This window comes from Muscardinus avellanarius, assembly GCF_963383645.1.
Source record: "Muscardinus avellanarius genome assembly, chromosome: 13".
NCBI classification, from domain to species: domain Eukaryota; kingdom Metazoa; phylum Chordata; class Mammalia; order Rodentia; family Gliridae; genus Muscardinus; species Muscardinus avellanarius.
The window spans coordinates 97,447,903-97,472,303 of record NC_137799.1 but is presented as its reverse complement, the minus strand read 5'-3'; the positions used below and the strand labels follow the sequence as shown (position 1 = coordinate 97,472,303).

At 42.6% G+C, this 24,401-nt stretch overlaps 1 protein-coding gene across 1 annotated transcript in view; it reads left to right on the top strand.

The window, feature by feature from the left end:
• Window positions 1-3,006: 3,006 nt before the first annotated feature.
• LOC308272287 (contactin-associated protein-like 3) overlaps window positions 3,007-24,401 on the top strand; it is a gene marked incomplete at both ends in the record, with an annotated part of 163,953 nt that continues 142,558 nt past the window's right edge. The window contains 2 exons of the mRNA XM_080709029.1: window positions 3,007-3,097; window positions 19,427-19,537. Coding sequence (XP_080565155.1) covers window positions 3,007-3,097; window positions 19,427-19,537 — 202 coding nt within the window. The remainder of the gene's footprint in view (window positions 3,098-19,426; window positions 19,538-24,401) is intronic.

Genomic DNA, 24,401 nt, shown 5'->3' with positions numbered 1-24,401 from the left:
CTGTTGATGTGATGGATTATATCAATTGATTTTCGAACGTTGAACTAGTCTTGCACACTTAGGATAAATCCCACTTGATTGTGGTTTATAATTTTTTAGACATTGCTGGATTCAATTTGCCATTACTTGCATAGGATTTTTACATTTATATTAATACAAGATATTATGTGGGTTTTTTTCTTATGATGTCTTTGATTTTGGTATTAAAGTAGTGCTAGCCGCCTCATTGAATGAATTAGGAACTTTATCATTTTATTTTCAGTTTTTGAACTGAAGTTGACTTTGTCTAAAATAAGTATAGTTACTCCTGATCTTTTTGTTTCTGTTGCATGGAATATCTTTATTCATCCCTTTATTTTCAATCTCCCAGTATCTTTAAAGTTGAGTGAATCAGTCTCTCTATTTCTCTCTCTTGAACCCAGGTTAATCCTACCTCTGAGCTATACCCCTAGATCTTTTTATTTGGAAACAAGATCTTGCCAAGTCACCGAGGGGCCTTCTAAGTTGCTAAGGCTGTCGCGGAACCTGCAATCCTCCGGTCTCAGTCTCCCAAGGACTGGGTTACTGGTGTTTGTCACTACGCTTGGCCAGGTGACCCTATAGGCAGCATATAGTTGGTTCTTGTTTTTTAATCCTTTCAGCCACTCTATGGCTTTGGTTTGGAAAATTTAATACATTTACACTCTAATGATTGCTAGTTGAAGACTTACTGGGGTCAGTGTTTGAGACTTGACAGTGTACTTATTTTTGCAGTGGGTTTAGTACTCTCACATATTTTCATAGCTGGGCATGGTAGCGCACCCTTGTAATTGAGTACTTGGAAAGCTAAGATAGGAGGATGGCAGCTTTGAGGCCAGCCTCAACAACGTAGTGAAACCCTTCACAACTTAGTGAGACCCTGTTTCAAAAAAATAATAATAAATAAAATAAGGGTGGGGGGTATAGCTCAGAGGTAGAAGGTCCTGAGTTAAATTGCCAGCAACACACACACACACACACACACACACACACACACGCGCGCACGCACGCACGCACGCACACGCAATTTTTATGCTATTAACACCCTCTTTAGTTCTGCAGGAACATGAGGCTCACTGGCCAGCAAACAGAGCTGGTTAGTGGAGGGATCTTAATCTCCTGGATCTACACAAAGCAGCAAGACAGTTTCTCGGAAATTCAGCCTTCAGAACTCTGAATCACAATAAACCTTTTCTCTGTACAAATTAACCACCTCGGGCATTTTTGTTATAGTAATGAGAGGCTGATTGTCACAGGGCCCCTAACGTTTTTCTCATAGTCGGGTATCTCATTTAAACCATTGAGTAAATTCTGTTCCCTGCCTTGATTAATGCAATAGTGTACTTAAAAATTGAATACCTGGGTATAGTGGTGTACATCTGTAATCCCAGTACTGGGAGGCTGAGACGAGAGGATCGCAGGTTTGAAGCCAGCCTCAGCAACTTAGCAATACCCTCAGTAACTTAGTGAGACCCTGTTTAAAAAAAAAATACAAAGGGCTGGGGATATGGCTTAGAGGTTAGATCTCCATTATGCCCCCAATTAATATCATATTACACTGCCCTGAGAAATATTATAAAAATAATATTCTTAGAGATGCATACTTGTGACAGTGGGAGCATTTAGGACCCCCACCCCCCAGTGGTGGGAATGCACCCAGGGCCCTGGCATGCCAGGGGAATGCTTTCCCACTGAGCTCCCCTGAGCGCCCTCCCCCAGGACTTGGAGTATCTGCAAGAGCTTGTTACAGTCTTAATGCTTTCACTGTCATTTTTAGAACTGAAATTGGAGCGTGATGAATTCTGGCGTGGAGTGGCACCTACGTACACGGTGTATGTTACTAAGAGAGGATGTGGCCTGGCAGAGGGAGAGGGAGTACAGGGAAAAAGAACACTGAAAGAAATAAGCCACCCCCATGTAAAGAGTCGCATATACGTCTGTAGAGGGAAAGCAGAAATCGCAAAGATCGACACTGTGTGGTTTCACAGGGTCCAATTTAGAAACTGAATTCCATTTTCCTGTTTCTATCTCCCTCGGGGCAATTAATCTGTCAATCAGGATTCTACATTTATATTAAAAAAAAACTTGCTGTAATGAAAAAGTGTGATTTACATAGTTCTCAGGCAAAAAGTAGTTTAAGTAAACCCGATTAAGAGCATAAGATTGGCTTCTTAATATTCTGCTCATATTAGAATTACAATTGAATTCCTTTTAGAGGAGAAAAAGACTTTCAGAGTATTTCCAAAGCTGTCTTCTCAAAGACAAAGACAAAATTCCAGACAGCTATTATCCCTTTGAGATACCACCTGACATTTCAGCCTTCCGTGGAATCTCACGGTGGCAGTGTCAGGAGCTGGGCCTTGGCCTGAGCGGTGGCACCTGCAAGGAGGAGCCCCTGGCAGGCACACCCCCGCCGAGCTGCAGCCCTGGAGCCCCCAGGGCTGGGGAGGGAGGGCCCGAGGGCAGTGACAAGTTAGACTTCTGAGGGGGCGCTGCGTTTGTTCCGGGGGCAGGTTTTAAGGAACACTCCGTCATCGCCGTAAGTAATAATTCAACGCAAGAAATAAAAACCAGCCCCACGAATCTCCAAACGCCCAGATGTCACGCGAACGCAGCGTGGGCCCCGCACGGAACCACGCAGCCCCCCGGCCCCCGCCGGGTCCTGGGCTCGCACACAAGTCCAGACCAGCCATGCACGGGCGCGCCTGCAGGAGTCCACGCCGCGCAGCCCTCCGCGCGGTCTTGCTGCTTTGAGCCCAGACAGAGAAGCCTCCCCCTGGATGCCCTGACAGCACTCGCTCAACAGAGATGCCGCGCGCCCGGTCCATCTGCAGCCGGAGGTGACCCGAGGAAAGGACCGGGGACCGGCCCGGAGGGAGGGAGGGAGGAGGGCTGCAGGTGCGCCCGCACCCACCTGCACCTGCGGCCAGGTGCAGAGCCGGCTCCCCACCCAGCCCACGCCTGACCGCCGCCCGCAGCCCCCGCGGCATGGCCTCGGCCGCCCGAGCCCTCCTGCAGCTGCTGCTGCTGCTGCTGCTGCCTCCTCGGACCCCGAGCCCAGTGGCCGCAGGGAATCCGCGTAAGTACCGCCAGTGCCCTAGTGCTGGCCCAGGCTAGCTCGAAAACTTGTGTTTTTATCATTAGCTGGAATTGGGATTGCAGAGCATGCTTCCGAAAATCAACCCCCTTAAAAAAAAAAAAAAGACTGTTCAATCGCAGCCTGAAAAATCAAATTTTGCTTTGCAATAAACTTTCCGTTTGTGGGAGAGTCTCAGATATATAATATATGCTTGTCTTTTTAATTTATACATTTGAAAATATATCGAGAAACGTGAACTTAAAAAAAAATAAGACCGGAAAGAACGTGGCAGTGATGAATTAGCCTCCAAATACTGTTATCTATTATTATTTTCCAGAATGGCAGCACTGTATAGGAATTAAGTCGAACAGGGAAATGATTGGTGGCATTATGTCCTGCGTGCATCTAAGTGTTAGCAGCTGGCAGTTTTGCAGACCTCGGCAGCTTCAGAGTTAAGATGCTAATGAACTCTTTCTTGGGCGCTACCTGGAAGGCACCTGTGCTCGAACCTGCCATTTAGAACCCAAGTTTCATGCTCTGCACTGGCTGCGGAGGGCATCGCACTAGGGCAGTGCTCTCCTGACCGGGAGCTTGGTGTCTAGGAGTAGAAAGTTGTTGTCTAAAGACAGAACTCCGCCAGCCATTTAGGTGCTCTTCAAAGTTATTCTCCTCTGAATACCGATATTTGATATTTTTTAATTTGTCTTTGGGTACTCTATTTCTGATACGGTACAAATTTCTGATATGGTTCTGTATTTGATTGTAACGACGATATTCTAAGTAGTTCAGCAGAAACCAGTGCACCCATATTTTATCATGCATAAAACATGTCATCAAGTATTTGATCAGATTAAATCTCTCTATAAAGGACATCTTCCTTCAATTATATTTAAGCTGATCACGAGATTAGAATTTTTAAAACATCTTCCTCCTTGAACTAAAATCACTTTGCTCTTTCTCCCCACCCTTGCCCTCTGCCCCCACCTATCAGAATCTCTTTTGGAAGCAGCAGGTAAATGCTCGTGGCCGTAGTCAGATGTAGATGGTTGCAGGTGATGGAGGCAGCTCTCAGCAATCCACCTCCTCTCTCACCGTGATCTGCCACTGCCCCTGTTTTCCCAGCTGACCCTCAAGCTGGGCCCCTCCCACCGCCCTCACAGGTAGTTCTGCACTGTGGGCTCTCATCCACCACCTGTCTCTTAATCCAGCTCCCTTCCTGCTACCCCGGAGAGTGAGCTCCTGACCCCTGGGGTCACAGCTGTGCCATGCTTCAGACTCAACTTCAATGGTTTTGTGGGGTGGCTTTGCAGTAGAACACGGGTATTTACACCAGTTCCTTGGTTCCTGTACGAAAGCTGCTATTTTGCTTAAACAAGTATCTAAAGGAGCAATGAGCCTCTTGTAGAAAAGTAATCCAGGGATCAGCTGGAAGACTACAGCTATAAAGTCAGGCACTAGAGGTCACTCTTACCATCAGTAACCGGGCTTCAGAAGCCAGAGGGACTGGACCCAGCGCCGCTTTCCTGGTCCTGTTCCACAGCTGTGGTTACTTCTTATCGCAAGATTAGCTGGATTGATAGTATTTTGCTCGGAATCCTAGGGAAGGACTAGGAAGCCCGCAGAAGTGAAGCCGTTCCCTTCACAGTGAGTGTTCTTGGAAGGCAGGAGCCCTGCGATGACGTGTCCATGCCCAGAATGAGCTTGTCGCTGACCTGGGCGCTGGCCAGTCACTGGTTGACACTTTTATGATTTTTAAATCTTATTTTCTGAGGAAGCTTTTAGTATCTGTAAGCAATATATTTTATTCACTTTGTGTTACCTTTTAGTCTAAATAATTCTTCCAGATAAAACTACATAACTAACAAAGATAAAACCATCTTGAAGGTCAGTCTGAAAATCAATAAGGACACTTAAGGGTCTCATCCTCCTGCAGATGCCAGGACTTGCTCACATTGACAGCTTGCGGGTCCTCCAGAAGCAAAACCAGTCGCCCACCAAGACAGCCTGGCCAGGGCACAGAATGGCAGCTTGCGGGATGTAGGGTCAGCCGAGAGCGGGCTAAACAGTCGGTGTTTTGGGGACTCCATGCTTTTTACTTGTTCATCTTACAAATAAGTGAGGACATTTTATGGTGTTTTTCTTTCCTTTCTTCTTTCTCTTTTCCTCCCTTCCTTCCTCCTTTTCTCCTTCCTTCCATTTTGAACTATCTGGTGGTATACTCTTGGCATTCTGAAGTTGAAATATCTAGAATGTTCTGCATCCTTTGTGTTTTAGTATCATTCCTGATAACGGGAATGAGCGAGTCACTTTGTGAATCTGTCCAGGGACGTACTTAGGAAACGTCGAGGACAGACCCCCGAGTGCCGCGAGCTCACGTCGGGGACAGACCCCCGAGTGCCGCGTGCCCTCCCTGCTGCTTTCTCTGAAGTCGGCTCTTTCTCTTGTCCCCAAAGAGCATGGGCCGAGGTCTGCCCCGTGGTTCTTCATCTTGTGATCTTCCTCCTCCATCCTGCCGCCATTTCTTTCTGTCCATCAGGAGATTGTGGAGGGGTGGGGCAGGAGGACGGGGACTTTCATTCTACCTTAGATTAATCAAAATTGGTACTTAGTATAAGAATGAGTATTCTCATTTATCTGAAAGCCCTTTTCCTGCCCTATCATGATGTCTGCTGCCCTAGAGTGAATCAAAGGTCACCTCAGCTCTCACCCAGCCCTGAAGACAAGGGGAAGGATACAGAGAACAACTTGGACCTGGGCAATGATTCCTGAGATTCATAATCAAGGGCTTGGGTGGGTTTATGAACAGCTTATAGCTGGTAAAATGCTGAGTAATTTTCTAATGTAGGCTTTCAGTGGGCTAATTTATTCATCCTTATTTTTAATTGCTTCTCTTTTTTCCCCCCCTCTAAACGATTATGGTTTTCAAGTTCACCAGCGAGGCTGGAAAAAGAAGGACCAATCTACCACAGACCAATGGCTTAGCAAGGAGATTAGCTAACACTGTGATTCTTCAAAAAAGACACCTCAAAGGGCGCAGGGATAGTTAATTTAGCAGATGCTTCCATTTGGACCTTTCAGCGATAGCATTTTAAAAGAGAATCTGCAGGTAAATAACTGACTTGAGTGCCCAATGATACTCAGTAAGAATGGAGTCCAGATTATCTTTATTAATTTTCTCCAAACTCTATGCAGACAAACTATAGAGCCCATGGAAACAATCAATTTCCTCAAATTATTTTCATCGTGAAGAAAACCAAATGACTTGCTCCTCCCCTTACCTCTCCTTTTCTTCTTGAACAATCATGTAATAAATCCATTCAACAGACCCGAGCAGGCAGGCAGGACAGTGGGGTGGCCGTGGAGCACGCATGGCGTGCAGAAGCCACCCACAGACTGGCGAGGGTGGAGAGGGGGAGGCTGCACTGGCGGAGACCTTCGGCAAATTGTCAGAGGTTGAGTGGAGTAAGGAGGGAGACCTGGGTCGAAGGAGGCTGAAAGTATAACAACTAAATGCCGGGTGAGATTCCGCGCTGGAGGCTCGTTCTATAAAGGATGCAAATGGGAACTGGCGACACTTCATGACCTGAGGGTTAAAAGTTAAAACTGTAGCCATGATTATCATCATGGCTGTGTTACGCTTCTGTGGGAGAATTTCTGATATAGGAAATGTGCACTGAAATATTTGAGGGGTAAAGTATATCAGCATATTTTGACCTTCTCTGTACGTTTGAGATCATTTTCAAGTTAAGTGGCTCTTTAAAAAATATAGTTCAAAGTTCACCTAAAGAAAAAAATGGGCCAGCCAGGCATGATGGCACATGCCTGTAATCCCAGTAGTTGGGAGGCTGAGACAGGACAACCACAGGTTCAAAGCCAGCCTCAACAACTTAGACTGTTTCAAAATAAAAGACTGGGGGTGTAGATTGGAAGTAGAATGTCCCTGGGTTTAATTTCTAGTGCCAAAATAAAAAGAAAGAAAGAAAAATAGACCAATAGAATGACTGAAATAAGTAAATAAATTCAAAGTGATGCTTTTTACTTAATAGCATGTAGATTGAACATCAAAAAATTATTTATGACTCTGAATCAAATTAGCCTAAATTTCAGAAAGACAAAGATATATTTGGCATTGGAGCGTTCTCTCTTTACAGAGTGTTTGGTGGCTATGACTTTTACATCAGGTTTATTTGAAGTGCTTTTTAAGACTCAGACAGACATCTAGCCAGGCATAGTGGCTCAAACTTGTAACCCCAGTACTTAGGAGGCTTAAACAGGAGGATCACAGGTTAGAAGACAGCCTCAGAAGTAGTGAAACTCTCATCAACCTTGCATGACCATGTTTTTACAAATAAAAATAAAAATAGGGCTAGAAAGCCGGGCGTGGTGGCGCACGCTTGTCATCCCAGCATTTGGAAGGCTGAGACCGGAGGATCGCGGTTCGCGGACAGCCTCAGCTACTTAGTGAGGCCCTCTGCAACTCAGTGAGACTCGGTTTCAAATTAAAAAATTTAAAAAAATAGGGCAGAGGGTGTAGCTCGGAGGTCGAATGCCCCTGGGTTCCATCCCCAGACCCGCAAAAAGAAAAAAAAATAAATAGGGCTAGGAGTATAGCTTGGAGGTAGGATGTCCCTGGATTCAATCCCTATTACCACAAAAACAAAACAAAACAAAACAAAAAAAAAAACCAAAACTTAGATCTCTGAATGAGTCCCACAGATAGATCGCATCTGGTTTTCCAGTGTTTGGGGTACTGGGGATTGAACCCAGGGGTTTTCTACAACCCCAGCTCTTTTTTGTGTTTTGAAACAGAGTCTCCCTAGGTGCTGAGAGCCTTGATGAGTTCCTAAGGCTGGCCTCAAAATGTCAATGCTCTTGTATCAGCCGCCTGTGTACTGCGATGACAGGTGCGTACCCCAGCTGGGGAATCAACTGGGAGAGAGAGAGAGAGAGAGAGAGAGAGAGAGAGAGAGAGAAGAGAGAGAGAGAGAGAGAGAGAGAGAGAGAGAGAGAGAGAGAGAGAGAGAGAGAGAGAGAAAACCAGTATAGACAAATCAAATCCTGAGGGCATTGCCAGGGACTGTGTCTACACTGGGTGTCTGTCCTCCCCCATCAGGTTCTAAAGCCCTGCTGCTGTAGTTCCAGCCTTGGAACCAGCTGATTATGGGCTGAGTTCTGAAATTACAAGCCCTAAATGTTACGGTTAAATATGTTCGGTGTGTGAGGGGAGAAATAATTCCCCCAACACAACCACACAAACAGAAAAACCGCAGGTTCTTGTCCTGAGCTAAGGATAGGTATACATAGCTCGGATAGTTGCTGAAGGTTTAAAGAAGTTCATTAAAAAGATAGAAATACAGAAGATAGTTACAGCCCCATGCCAGACTGGCATGGGGGTGGGGAGATTCAAGTGAACACACCCAAAGACCCCTGCACGCTGAGTGTTCTTATCCCGACCAAGTCTGCGGCAGGTCCTTTGATATGTAGATATGTTACCCTATCTGTAGCCCAGCTGGATCTGTCCCCTTTGAGACAGGGGTGGGCAGCTCTGTCTTGGGGCACAGACCCCACACCTTTTGTTACATTCCCAAGATGGGGATCTGGGATTTCCTCCCATCCTTGAGGCAGTTTGTCTCTCTTTATAAATGTAAAGAGGCCCTTTCCCTGGCTCCAGGCTTTCTTTACTTCTCTTTAGAAATGTAAGAAGGCCCTTCTTCCTGACAATCCTGGCTTCCTTTAGTACAAAAGATATATTTTCAAAATTGGACATCTTTCCCAATACCGGTACATTAATACATTTTGAAACCTCTTCCCAATACTGGTACACTAAATAAACATTTCTTCCTCTAAGTTGTATTTGTTGGGCATTTTGGTCACACACACACACACACACACACACACACACACACACACACACACACAACTGCTAAAACCACATGTAAGATACGATTGTGTGTTAAATGCCTTTTGTGGAGAATTTCAAATGCCCACTAAAAGTGATGCGATAGCTTACAGAAGGAATCTGTGAAACTCATTTCTGCCCACAGAGCCTCAGTGAGGCTACAGAAAATCCATTTTCCTAAAGAAGGGAGTGTAGGCTTAGTTTGATAAAAATTTCATAATGAAACTACTACTCTGGCAACAAAGATAGAAAAGTTTTATAAAATGTGGGTAAAAACGATACTCTCCGTGTATGAATCAGTAAGCTTTTCTGTTATAATAAAATGAAGAGTAAAGCCATTGACATTTAAAAATAGCTATAACATTATGACTACAGAATTAGAATTTAAACAATTATGCCTATTTAATATGGTATCAAAGTTATTTCTAATAAGTAAATTACTAAGAAAAAATTGTCTACTATGTATCAGCTGGGCTATGATTTTATTACTTACTCATTAGGTACAGTATCATCTCATCTCTTGAGAGAGGAAAATTCAAGATATTATTACTTGTTTCTATTCACAGACACTGTCCCTTGACAGTTAAAGCAGTTACAGTTGGTGCCTTAAAAGGTTTTTAGACTAAAAAGAACAACATATTGACTTATACCTTATAACCTACAATATGCCTTAAAGCTTATATTCTTTCTTAATTTTTAAATACAGACAATAGCCGGGCGTGGTGGTGCACGCTTGTAATCCCCGCGCTTGGGAGCTGGAAACAGGAGGATCGCGCAGGTTCAAAGCCAGCCGTGCTGGCTTAAGAGACCTTGTTTCCAAATAAAAATATAAAAAAATAGGTCTGGGAGTGTAGCCCAGAGGTAAAAGGGCTTCCAGGAACCCAAGTACTACCAAAAAAAAAAAAAAATACAGACAATATAGTTTTGTGTGTTTGTGTGTGTGTGTGTGTGTGTGTGTGTGTGTGTGTGTGTGTGTGTGTGTGGTGTGTTTTCAAGAAATACAGAACTTGCATTTCCTTGGCTTAACTTGTTCTATAGTTAAATTTCATGAAAAAAAATCAGTGAATGTCATTGTTTCGTGTGTGTGTGTGTGTGTGTGTGTGTGTGTGTGTGTGTGTGTGATGGGCATTATACCTCTAATTACACCTCCAGCCCTATTTTATCTTTTATTTTGAAGCAAGGTCTTGCCAAGTTCATCTTCTCTCTTGGTGATATGCCGTGTACGCTCCGGTCTAAGCGGAATTGATCATCCTTAAATTTTCAGTTCTAAAAATTACAGTCAGAGCACTAAGAACCTAGCCTGTACCTGCCAATCTAACAGCCCGTTAGGTCCTGATGGGGCAGGGGTAGAGTTCAGTGGGAAAGCGTTCTCCTCGCATGCCTGAGGCTGGATGCATTCCCAGACTAGAAGACAGGGCCTAAATGGCTTCTATCTTACAAGCATGCTACATCTCTCTTTTTTCTTATGTTTTTCTAAGCAATGTAATATAATTTTAATTCAATTTTTCATTGTTGTTCCTGGGAATTGAAACCCCGGGGTTCTGCCTTTGAGCTATACTCAGCCCTATGTTATATTTTTATTTTGAAATGTGGTCTCACTAACTTGCTGAAGGCCTTTCTAAGTTTTTGGGGCTGGCCTCAAGGCTGTGATCCTCCTGTTTCAGCCTTCCAAGTACTGGGATTACAGGTGTGCACTACCACAGCCGACTAAATGTCATTGTTTCTTAAACAAATGTTAAGTTAAGGGAAATGATACACATAGCATCTTTTGAAGGACTTGGAATTGGTAGCTCCAATTTTCTATGACTTAGACCTTGGATTCCACACTGTTACTGGAATATTTTCACTGTCCTTTCAATGTGAACCAACATTTATGCAATTCCAGACCCGAAAGAAAGGATTTCTTTGGAAATTGAGCAAGCAATTTTAATTGATCTTTGACATATTGGAATAATTTGGCCTAAAATATTTCTTATTACTTTTAGATATCTATTAAAACAGAAATATTTCCAGTATAGAAAGATAATTTTGTTTTGAAATTTGAAATCTATTATACTTCAGACAAGCTGGTAGAATTTATGTTCACTAATAACATTTAGGGGCAGTGAGTGGGTGAATGCACGGAAAATCAACGACATTTAATGTATATCTGTATTTGCCTGGGGTATGACTAGGAGAAAGTCCTAAATGCTATAGTTCAGGTCTTGACTGTCCCTAAAGCCCATGTGTTAAGGGTCTGGTGTTCAGGTTGGAGCTGTTGAAATAGGGTTAAAGCTGTAAGGGCTAAGGCCCCCTTGCCCTGGAAGAGGATGGTGGCAGCCCGGCCACCTCCTCTCTGTCTCTGCTTCCTGACTGATGAAGCGAGTGGGTTTTTCTGCCACAGGCTCCCACCATAACATGCTACCTCACCACAGGCCTAGAGTAAGCTGGCCATTTATCATGGACTAGACCCCCCAGGACTGTGAGCACAGTCAACCTTTTGTCTTTATAACTTGTTATCTCAGGTGTTTTCTTACAGTGACTAAAGCTGACCAGCACATGGGGGAATTAAAAACACTTTCTCAGTGTTCCATGTTGCCTTAATTAAACTTTTAGTCAGGACTAGGTGGCTTTGTCTTTGCAGAGTGTACATGGGACTTATATTCATAAGAGAATGAGGGATTAAAAATACAACTTGAAGCTGGGTATAGCGGCACACTCCTCGAATCCCTCTATGTGGGAGGCTGAGACAGGAGGATCACAGGCTTGGGGCCAGCCTCAGCAACGTAGTGAGACCCTGTTTCAAAATAAAAAAATAAAAAGTTCTGGTGGGGGAGCCCAGATGGTTCAATCCCCAGTCCCCAAACAAAATAAGACAAAAACAACAGAGCATTATGCCCGCTCTGATCCAGTTAGCCTAAAGACCCTCTAACACACACCTATGGAAAAGGAGTATCCTCCTGGACATCCTATAGTCAGCCCACCCTCAGAAAGGATTCTGTAGTTTAATCTTTTTGAATACACTTCCAGGAACCCCAGTACCACCAAAAAAAAAAAAAAAAAAAAAAAAAAGAATATTGGTAGGAAAAGCAAATGGTAATGTAAATATTTGTGTATGGTTGCAAAAACGTCTTGTTCCATGTGTGTCTGATTCTTGTGCTAATTTGAGCTGTTGTACAGCCCTGCCTGGAGAAAAAGTCCACAGTTAATTAAAAAAGCCCTAGAACCTATGAAATTTTATAGCACAGCTTGTTCCGGAGGCTAAAATATGCAAATGTTGCTAAAACTTATGGAATTTTTTGATTCCCCAACAGAAATTGATGCTACTTAGTTTTAAGAAAGCAACTAATTCACCAATTTCTATTTTTGTTGTCTACTGGTGATTACAGAAATACTAATAATCTCAAGAATTATAATAAAACTATAAAAACATCACATAGATTTTCAGATATTGCAAATAACAGTATGATAATAACTTGGTATTCCTCGTGCATGAATGAGCTCAAGATACTCAGTAATAAAACCTAGATGGGAAAAGATGTATTCTGTTACGATCATAACTTTTACTGAGCTAACTTCATTTTTACTTGTTTTCCTAGTAAGCGACACATTTGCTTTGTTAGACGACTGCTTATATGACTGGGCATGATGGCACAGGCCCATCATCCCAATACGCAGGAGGTTGAGGCAGGAGGATCGCAGGTTCAAGGCCAACCTCAGTAACTTAGCGAAGCCCTTCGCCACTTAGCTAGACCCTGTTTCAAATTAATAATGAATGAATGAATGAATGAATGAATGAATACAAAGGGCTGGCAGTGTCGCTTAGAGGTAAAATCCCCCCTGTCATCCCCAGTACAAAGAAAAACAAAGAAAAGGAAAAGGAAAAGGGAAAAAGACTGATTCTGTGTATTGGGACGCTTCCCATGGCTCTCACGTTTCTTCACGCCTTGCAAACGAGGCATTATTAAATGACATTGACAGTGTTTGCCTCAGGAGCAGAGGGCACACGGCGCTTACTGCCTATAGAACAATTTCCCCCTAAACTAGGGCACCCTGGACTGCACCCCACAGCGGCACAGGCTTCCCCGGGGACCCATCCTTGTTTTCCCCATAGGAGTCAGAAGAAAGGAAATGGATTCACATATGTTGCTGCTCACGTGATTCATTCTGCTGTGGGTAATAAAGTTGTTTACCTTCACCCAGAAGTCTTGTGCAGGCATACATGACAATGGCAAGCTAACTTAGGTTGGGAGTAGAGTAAATGTCACATCCTTTATAGGTTGTTTTTTTTTTTTTTTTGTACTGGATATTGAGCCTAGAGGCATCCTACCTCTGGGCTACTCTACCCCAGCCCTTTTTATTTTTTATTTTGAAACAGGTCTTTCTTAAGTTGCTGAGGCTGGCCTTGAACCTGAAATCCTCCTTTGTCAGTTTCCCAAGTACTGGGATTGTAGGCATGTTCCACTACACCTGGCTCAGTTCTTTCTTAATAGTACTGCCCCAATTTCCTCTCTAGCATCTGTATTAGGGCTTTCTAGAAAAGTATAACAATAGATATACAAATTGGGCATGGTGATGCATGCTTGTAATCCAGTACTTGGGAGGCTGAGACAGGACGATCTCAGGTTCAAGGCCAGCATCAGCTACTTAGTGAGGCCCTCTGCAACTTAGTGAGACTCTGTTTCAAAAAAAAGAATAAAAATTAGGGCTAGGGGTATATATCTCAAAGGTAGAATGCCCCTGGATTCAATCTCCAGTACCACACACAATAAATAGATATTCAATTTATTATAAGCAGTTGAGTCTGGAGGCTAGTAGGTCTGATCTGCAGGGAGAGCTGGCAGGCTGGAGAGCTGATGGTCCTATTTGAGAACCACCAGGCAGGAAAATTGGATGCTCCCAATGAAGTCTGAAAGCCTAAACCAACAATATATTAGAGTTCCTAGTTCTCCACATGCTCATCAGCATTTGTTGTCTATGTTTTGAATTTTTGCCATTCCAGTTGGAGTTAGGTGAAATCTCAGGGTAGTTTTGATTTGCATCTCTGATTTCTAATGATGTTGAGCATTTTTTTCATACATTTATTGTCCATTTGAATTTCTTCTTTTATGAAATGTCTATTTAGTTCACTTGCCCATTTTTTGATTGGGTTATTTGTTTTCTTAGTGCTGAGTTTCTTGAGTTCTCTCTGAGTTTCTTGAGTATATTGTAGATATTAGCTCTCTATTGGAAGAGTAGGTGGCAACAATTTTCTCCCATTCTGTTGGCTCTCTGTTGAGGTTCTTGATAGTTTCCTTTGCTGTACAGAAGCTCTTCAGTTTAATGCAATCCCATTCATTTAGTTTCTTGTGCATTTTGGGTCTTGTTGAGAAAGTTTTTACCTGTGCCTTTGTGTTTTTCTGGGTGGGAAATTTTAGCTGCAAGTTGTTTTCTTTCAGAGTTTGGAGAGTGTTACTCCAGGCCCTTCTGGATTTTATGACTCGGTTTGAAAAGTCTGGAGTGATTCTAATTGGTTTGTCTCTGAATGTCACTTGATCTTCTGTTTTGTTGTCTTTAAGATTCTCTCCTTGGCTTCTATGTTGGTCAGTTTGACTATTATGTGGCGTGGTGAACTTTTTCTCTGATCTTATCTGAAGGGGGCTTTATAAGTTTCCTTTACCTGTGTATTGACCTCTTATTCTATGTTTGGAATTTTTTCTAATATATCTTCTTTGAAAAGATTGTTGGTCCCTTTGTTTTCACCTTTTATTTCCTCTTCTATGCCTATTATTCTCAGGTTAGCTCTTTAAGATGAACCTATACTTCTTCAATGTCCAGTTCAAGTTGTCAATTGTTTCTTTCTATATTATATTCTATATGTTCATTATTGGAGTGATTATCTTCTAAGAGTGAGATTCTATTCTCCATGTGGTCTAACCTATTGTTTATAGTTTGTAATGATACCTTCACTTCTATGATTGAATCTTTTATTTCTTTCAGACTCTCTCTAAATTCTTTTTAGAATTCCTATATCAGCTGGGCATGGTGGCACATGCTTGTAATCCCAGCATTCAGGAGGTGGAGACCAGAGGATTGTGGTTTGCTCAGCTACTTAGCGAGGCCCTTCATAAGTCAGTGAGACCCTCTTTCAAAAAATAAAAAAGGCTAAAAAATAGGACTAGGGATGTAGCTTGAAGGTAGAATGCTCTGGGTTCCATCCCCAGTACCACACACAAAAAAAATCCTATATCATTTCTGCTGTTAAATTTCTGATGTGTCCTTCTGGCGATCTCTGCAATTCTGTGATGTCAGGTTCCGTGATTGTGGGGTTGTGGGAGCTCACTGCTTCCTTGTCATTCCTTCTTCTCATGATTCCAGAAGATTGTATCTATTGCTTTTGATAGATTTCTCTCAGTCTCTAGGTGTCAGCTGGTATATCCAAGGCACATTGTGTTTTATTCAACAGTGAAAGTTGAGTGAGGAGGAAATTGAATAGGGTAAAACCACAGACAGGATCAAATCGGATGAGAGAATGAGTTTGGTAAGGTAATACATGGTAGAGATTAGAGATAGTGAATATATAGTAGTATTCTAGTAACCAGTGTATTTACTATAGTAATGTGAAGTGGATTTAATATAAGACAAAGAAGAGAAAAGAAGAGAGAGAAAAAGAGATGGAGAGAAGAGAGTAGGTATGTACAAGGAAAGAGACCTGTGCAAGGGGTGGGGAAGAGAACAAACAAACACAAATAAAATAGAAACAACAACAAAATAGTGCAACTCTACAAATATATGAACACTCAGCAGATTTGACCTCTGCACTCTCTCTCTGTAAAGACACTGAGTGCCACTGGAACCTTTTCTTCCACAAGCATGGCTCTCTGAGTCTTTTCTCAGGCTATGCAGGTGGCTGGTATCAATGGGTCTGGATCTAGTCTTAAGTGTAGGTCACCCTCCATGCTTTCGACCAATGCAGAGCCAGAGTCTCTCCCTGCCTGCATAGGTGGGAGGTGCCTCTGAGACCGATCCCAGTGTATACGTAAGAGTTCCTGTTCTCCACAGCCAGTGCTGAGTTGGCCTGACTTCTTCCTGTCCACCACAATTGGGTGATCTGTGGTGATCTCGAAGATCCTACTCTCGTGTTGTGCAGAAGGAACTGAGGGCTTACAGTTCTGATGAGCTGCAGCCACTTACTTTGTTTCAAGTTGTTAGTTTGGTTTTTTTCCTAGGAGTCTCTGGCAGTTGGGCACAGTGAGGCAAGATGGCGCTGCTGGGGTACCCGTGCCTGCAGCCGTGGGAGGTTCGTGGGGTCCTTTTCTGCTCTCTGATTGGCCTTCTAGCTTTTTTTTTTTTTTTTTTTTTTTTTTTTTTTTTTTTTTTTTTGCTGCTGCCTTTCACGTATTGTGCTCTTTTTAAAGTTATGATGCTTGCTTTCTTTTTGTCAGAATGCTGTTTTTATGGCAATGGAGACTGATTGTCAGCAGGACTGATATGTGCTGCTTCTCTCCGTTCACATCTTCCCAGAAGTCCCCATTCTTGCTTTTTCCGAGAGAAAGAATTAAAACAGAAATAATAGATAGGAGAATATTAGAGTTTTATTTAAGCAAGTAGAACCACAGTGTAAAAGAAGGCCATGAATAAAGGGGTTACATTCCTGAGAAAGCACTGGATTATGTTCCTGAGAAAGGTCTCAGTCTATTCCGGAGAATCTGGAAAGAGCCAGTTCCCTGGGCTGGGAAGTAGCCTGGGGCATAGAGGCTGGAGAGGTGGCTTCCAGGAGTGCAGTCTTCCACCAGGCAAGAGCTCTGCAGTCTGAAAACCTTTCCTCCTGGTGCATGTGCATTTGGGGAGGTCTCTCTTTCTGCACCACAGTTCGGTGCACCTGGGCTGTTTTCACCGTGTTGGAATTCTTCCTGTCTTCGTGAGTCTGAGCTGTTTCTGCCATGTTGGAAGCTTTTTCCTGGGAGTCTGAGGGAAACCCTGAGTGTTGAGACCGGAGCATCTAAAGCAGCAATCGCAGCCTGGGGTGGGTCTCCTCGTCACTTCTCATGAGCGCTGGCAGGATCCTCCATCCCATTTCTTTCCTGGCCCTGCACATCGCTAATCTAACTACCTATCAGCATGGTTTTTATGGTATAAGAATAAGGGTTAGGGTTAGGGTTACATCAGAAGTCCCTGTGTTGTTTATTTGTTTGTTTGTTTGTTTTCTCCTTACAGCAGTAATGGAGGAGAACATTAGTTAGGTATCTTGGGAGGCAACATTCCCTAAAGGATGCCTTTGTGTGGGACCTGCCATCGAAAGATGGAGTGTGGGCTTAGTTGCTTTCTTATCTCTGCTTCTTCACAGTTCTACAATGCCTTCTTGGGAAATGGAAGTAAAATGTTTAGCCAGCTGATTAGTCTGTCTGTCTGTCTGTCTGTCTGTCTGTCTGTCTGTCTCTCTCTCTCTCTCTCTCTCCTGATTATGTAGCATATTTGCTGAATTCCAGGAACGCCCACTGCCAGCGTTATCCAGGGAACGTGTGTGCTGGGGAAGCTGAGAAGGCTCCACTGCGCTGCCCGTGCGAGGGCACTGCTAAGGAAGCCAAAGCAAGAGCCAAGCTCTGTCCTTGGTCTGCGTGCGCCTCTTGCCAAGCGTGTTACATGCAGTTCACGCTCCCCTCTTCATGCTAAGCTCACAGGTCCTACTGTTTGACCCACCTACATGAGTGGAACACTGTGGCCGCTAGAGAATATGTGGAAAAATATTCCTGCAGCGAGTGCCTCGTGTGTTTCACTAAGCAGCGACACACTCTTCTCTGCACTGTGGAAGAGAGGCTTCATAATTAGTTATCGATTTTTTCCCATTGTCATGTCTTAAGATATGTCACACTGTCTTAATGGCATTAAAAGTAAACTTTAGATAAATTGCATTTAGTAGAGTTTATTTGAGAAAAAAAATTAGTGAGCTAGGTAAGGTGGCACGTTTCCATAACTTCTGGTACTTGGGAGGCTGAGGCAGAAGGATTGCAAGTAGAGGCCAGTCTGGGCAACATAGCTAGATCTTGCCTCAAAAACTAAATAGGAAAGTAGTAAGTAAGTAAATACGAGCCAACAAGCAGGACTCAGGATAGACGCTTGCCACAAGTACAGGTTGTATTCATGGAGGAAATGACAGAAATGATCTGATTGGCCATAGCTGGCATTCACCTTAAATGGTCAACTTTTGGCAGCTCTCAGCCTCTGATTGGCTTGAGGTTCAGCTGCTGTGATTGGGTGAGACTTGGCTAGTTGTAATATTCTTTACTTTGAAACAAGGGTCTCACTAAGTTTCGGAGGGCCTCACTAAGTAGCTGAGTCTGTATGCGAACCACAATCCTCCTGTCTCGGCCTCCTGAATGCTGGGATTGCAAGCGTGCACCGCCACGCTCAGCTCTTGGCTAGCTGATATAAAAGCATGCTCCCACGTTGGGCTACACATCAAGTCAGATTACAGCTCACTCTGTTTGGAGAAATCTTTGGGACAAACACAATGTGAACGGAGACAGCTTTCGGCAAAACTTAATTCAGTTTAACAGTGCTAATGTGTATTTCTGGAAAAGCTGCTGTGATTCCAGTATTTTTTTTTTTCCATATTGGGGTTGGAACCCACGGACATTCTACCTCCGAGCTACACCCACCTCCAGTCCTAATTTTTATTCTTTATTTTTGAAATGGGATCTCACTGAGTTGCGAAGGGCCTCTCTAAGTAGTAGCCGAGGCTGTCCAACAACAGCAATCCTCCTGTCTCAGCCTCCCGAATGCTGGGATTACAAACACACACCTCCATGCCTGCTCTTGAGCATTCTTTATGAAATCATACACTAGGAAATTCTAGGTATTGGAATTTATTTCTGTTGTTCCCTTATCCTGTGCTCAGCCTAAAAAATCACCAGGAGAGGCCTGTATAGGTGTTGAACTCAGCACTGTTCTACTTCTGAGATACACCCCCAGCCACTTTTATTTTTTATTATGAAACAGGGTCTCACTGTCTCACTGAGTTACTGAGGTTGACCTTAAATCTGAAATCTTTTGACCTTAAATCTGAAATCTTTTGACCTTAAATCTGAAAGCTTTTACTCCCAAAAAGCTGCAGTACAAATATCAAAGTGATGGATAATTGTAATGTACCAATAAGAATATAAAAGTTAAAATAAGAGTAGTGATTATCCTCCATTCTGATGTGTGTATGTATATTATATATTTGGTACTGGTTATTGAATCCAGGAACATTCTATGTCTGAGCTACACCTGCAGCTCTCTTTCTGTTTTGAAACATGGTCTGGCTAAGTTGCTGAGGCTGGACTCAAACCTGTGATCTTCCTGCCTCAGCCTCCCAGGTGCTGGGATTACAAGTGTGCACCACCACACCTGGCTCATTCTATTTTCTTGAGCTATTGTCTCCTGCAAAGCAGTGGCCTGTGTATTAATGCTGTCCTGGTATTTTCCCGCAGATGACTGTGATGTCCCACTGGCCTCTTCCTTGCCTCGGTCCTCCTTCAGCAGCTCCTCAGAGCTATCCAGCAGCCACGGCCCTGGGTTTGCAAGGCTTAATCGGAGAGATGGTGAGTTTTGTTTTTGTTTCTTACTAAACCTTGGCGAATATTATTGGACTCTTGTGTAATAAAGTAATTGATCGATATTTTGTAAAAGGAGATGATATTCCATATGCGTATATTTATTCACACTCAAAGCTCTGAGGATGTATTTGGCATGAATGAGCTGGCTGCTTGGCACTGGTGAGCCTGGGTCTCCTGGTTCAGTCTTTGCGGATTTTGGAACAGGTGACACGTGACTTGAAGATGTTTGAGTGTCCCAAATGTAACCACTTCAGTGTTGTGTTCATTGGCGGCTTCAGAGTCAGCCAGCCCTTCTGTTTGCTGAGGTGTTTTTTCCTATTACAAGTGTGCATTTTTTTTGTGTACTTCCCAGACTATTTAATTAGCCTTTTTTTTGGATGAGAAAATTGGCAGAATAAAGGAGCACTTAAAATCAGACTTTTATGATGTTTTAACTATGACTCCTAGTTTATTTCTCATTATGGCTTGCTTGATTCTCTCATTAACATCCACCAAGGAGGAATAAGCACAGAATGGTTCCTTCATGCGCCATAGTGAATACTACATTTATATTTGCAAACATATCCTAAGAGGAGTGTGTTTTCTTTTACATATGTTTCAACAGAAGTGTAGACAATGCACTGTTAACTTGCTGTGTGCTGTAGTTGGGATGAGGCTCATGTGTGAAAAGCTCGTGGCCAGCCTGTGGTGCTGTTGAGAGGTGTGGAACCTTTCAAGATAGGACCTGGGGGAGCAAGTTGGGTCACTGCGGGAGTGGCCTCCGAGGGTCACGGAAACTACTGAGACATCCGCCGCTTCCTGTCTCTCTTTGACTCCTGGATGCCATGAGATAAGGGTTTCTCCACCATGTGCCAGCAGCACTACAATGGCAGTGGAGCCCAGACACCACTGACTGATACCTCTGATACTATGAGCCAAAGTAGATGTTTCCTCTTCTTAAGTTGGTTACCTCGGGTGTTTGGTTAGAGTACTGTAAAGCTGACTAACATACTGCGTAAGAGACAGGGACCTATTCTGGCATTTTTCAAGCAAAAACTGAGGTTAAAAAGTCTTTGAATAAACCCTCAGAAAGTTGAATTTATATTGTTAACCAAAAATATTTGTAGGCATATATGAAAAAGACACAAAACGATGAAAATAATGCACTATAAATCTTATGCCTATTTATTGCCTTCTCTCATAATTTGTGTTCTCTCTCTCTCTCTCTCTCTCTCTCTCTCTCTCTCTCTCTCTCTCTCTCTCTCTCTCTTCTCTCTCTCTCTCTCTCCCGCTCCCTCTCTCTCTTTCCCTCTCTCTCATTTTCCTGATGCTTTCTTTGGAGTTTTCAATATCTGAGCACATTTAATGCTTTGCACATTGGACTACATTAATATATATTAGTGCCTTTGTTATAGGCAATATAGTTATCAAAATAATATGCAAAGCATTTGCAAATATACAAATAATATGTAAAATGTGCTAAACCACATTTAAGCCTGTCATTTCCCTCGTTGCTAAGATCGGGGCTCTGTATTTATTTTTACTGTGGATGGTATTCCTTCCTGCAGAGCCTAAGTGGATGTGCCCATTGACACCAAAACAGCGGCTGACACTGGGTTCAGGGGGTAAAGGAAGGCACGAGCCATCCCCAAACACCATGCTTCTGGGTGTAAAATCATATTTTGTGTTAAAGTACAGGACCGTGAAGATTCTCCATCACAGGGATCATATTTATTCTTAGTTCAAGTTCCTGCAATGCAGATGGTGCAAAACTGTGATTTCAATCTTAGTAAAATTTATTTTCATATGAATGAAAGCATTATTACTGCATTATTACTTCAGTTTGCTAGCTATGACTTCACAGATTTGTTGTTGGCATTTTTAAAAATTGGTTTTGGCTTTTTACCCCTCCCTTATGGTAGCTTGCCATCTTCTTCAAGGAATTCCACATCGAGAGAGATGTAAGGAGGCTGCAGATTAGAGTTTTATATCCTTTATTTCATTTAGAATGAAGAGTGATTAAGCAACTAATTCTGCACATAGATATTTAACCAACATATGAATGGCCCCATACCACGGACATGAAAGCCTTTCTCTAGAGGAATGGAAAGCTCTCAGCTAAACTTAAGAGGCAGAATAAGCCTAATCTTCTAGTTCTACAGCCTGGCATTTGTACCCATGCGATGAGAAAATGCCACGAAAAGGACTGTGAGCACTACTAAAAGTCTTGCATGAGGGATGGGACAGGAGAGCGGTCACTCTGTAGTAACTGAATTCCATTTGGCCCATTTTGAGAGCTCGAAGTTGACATTTTGGAGGTGTGTCTATTCATGCCTCTTGGATACTAATAAACTAGCTCTTCCATTTTACTCCATGAAGAATCCAAGTTATTTATTCTCTTTTTATGGGGAAGACTCAACTTGTCCATCAAATATTTCATGAATTATAAATCATAATCCAAAGCTTCTTTCCATTTGTAAAAAAATACATTACTATCCTGGGCAGATGAGAATGTAATTAACTGAGCATTTTTTACTGTCTACATGTTCACAGTTGATATTTTAGCATAACTTGAATTTAAATGTGTCAATAAAATGCACAGTCTTTTTAAAATTGACATGTGACTATTTGCAGAGTGCACTGTGATAACTCAGTGCATGTGTACAATGTGTAATGATTAAACTAGGGTAATTGCTATTTCCATCTCCTTAAACATCTTTCATTCCTTTGTGCTGAAAACCTTTAAGCTCCTTCTTCTAGTTCTCTACAAAACATATAATAAACTGTTGCGAATTAGACCCACACGACCTAAATGCACATTTTTTTAAACCAGAATTAGTGTCATTATTCCAGCCTTCCCCATGGTGGCAGTTACAGGTTGTAGGGCAGGAAAAAATGGTCAGGAATGCCAATAACTAAGGGCGCCTTAACAAAATACTTCTTTCAGTGCGCTAGGGAATCTGGAATGCACATTTACAACCTGTAATTGTACATTTGAACCAAGAAAATTTGAGGAAATAAAAAGAATTAGAGTTTGAAATACAATAACATCATATATTTGCTTCCAGAGGCAATAAATGTGCTCTTTCTCTCTCTCTCTCCCTCACTCCCCCACCCTCTGCTGTGGTGGAGATTGAGCCCAGGGGCGTTCTACTCCCAGAACTTTTTATTTTGAAACAAGATCTTGCTAAGTTGCTGAGGCTGGTGTCTTGAACCTACTCGTGTTCGTTCTCTCTCTCTCTCTCTCTCTCTCTCTCTCTCTCTCTCTCTCTCTCTCTCTCTCTTCCATCTGCTCAGAAGAGTCAGAAGATTCCATACATAGCAAATGAATGCAGTATTATGACTTTCTACTTATGTCTGTTGTATTTATTTATCACCACTAAGCCCTTAGATGGCCTGGAATCTCTTTAATGTAAGATTAGATTCTGATTCAGAGAGATGACAAGTAGAAAAATTGTGTACACTATATCATTGACCAAGATGACTCCAGCGTGCAAGTCAGTAGTGGAGACTCATCTGGTATACTCTAGGCCTAGGTCCATCCCAGCAAAACACACACACACACACACACACACACACACACACACACACACACGACAGTTCTTGAATAAACCTCAAAAGGGAATAATTTTTTAAAAATTTGATGATTTCTTTGGAGGAAGCATTTTACTGTCCTAAAGTAACTCACTTTTCCTGACTTTAGCATGTAATGATCATTTCTTTTTTACTGATACATTGAATTATACATCATACTAATATATAGAGTTATGGGAACATACACACACTCAACTCAGGGCGCATTTTCCTCTGGCTCCCTCCTCCCTCCCCTTTTCTGTACATGTCTTTGAGATTGGCGTTGGTAACTTAATATATGTGCATAGCATTATTTCAACTGTTAGCCTATTCACTCTCTGTCATCCCTTCTCTCTACCTAACCTCCTTTCATTACTCCATGGAGTCTGTCTGTCTTTCTTCCTTCCTTCCTTCCTTCCTTCCTTCCTTCCTTCCTTCTTTTTTTTTTTTTTTGGTGGTAGTGGGGTTCCTGGAAGCCCTTCTACCTCTGGGCTACACTCCCACACCTATTTTTATACTTTTTTATTTGGAAACAGGGTCTCTTAAGCCAGCGCGTCTGGCTCCGAACCTGCACGATCCTCCTGTCTCCGCCTCCCAAGCGCTGTCCTAAAACCTGCAATTTTCCTATTTCAGCCCTCCAAGTACTGGGATTATAGGCATGCACCACCACACCTGGCTGGAGAAATTGTTTTTATAATGATATTAGAGAAATTCAGAGAAGTTATTGAAACCCAATATTAATTATGTTAACATAATATGTTTATTATTCTATTTTTTGTAACTGTTTGGGGGACACCAAACTAAAATTTATAAAAAGTAACATGTGGTCTGAATGTTTAATATAAAAGGATTCAAATGATATGCTATCCTTTAGCTAAGTCTTAATTTTTGTGTGAGTATGGCACTGGAGATTGAACCCAGGGGTATCCACCTTTGAGCTACAGCCCAGTCCTATTTTATTTTTTTACTTTTAAGCAGTATCTCACTAAATTGCTGATGGTCTTACTAAATTACTGAGGCTGACCTCAGTCTTCCAAGTACTGAGATTACAGGTATGCACTAGCATACCCAGCTAGGAAAAGAAAATGTTTTATAATAAATACACGCAGCCGGGTGTGGTGGTGCACGCTTGTAATCCCAGTATTTGGGAGACTGAGACAGGCGGATCTGGGTTTGTGGCCAGCCTCAACTACTTAGTGAGGCCCTCTGCAACTTAGTGGGACCCTCTTTCAAAATAAAGAATAAAAAATCAGGCTGGGGGTGTAACTTGGAGGTAGAATGTCTCTGGGTTCAATCC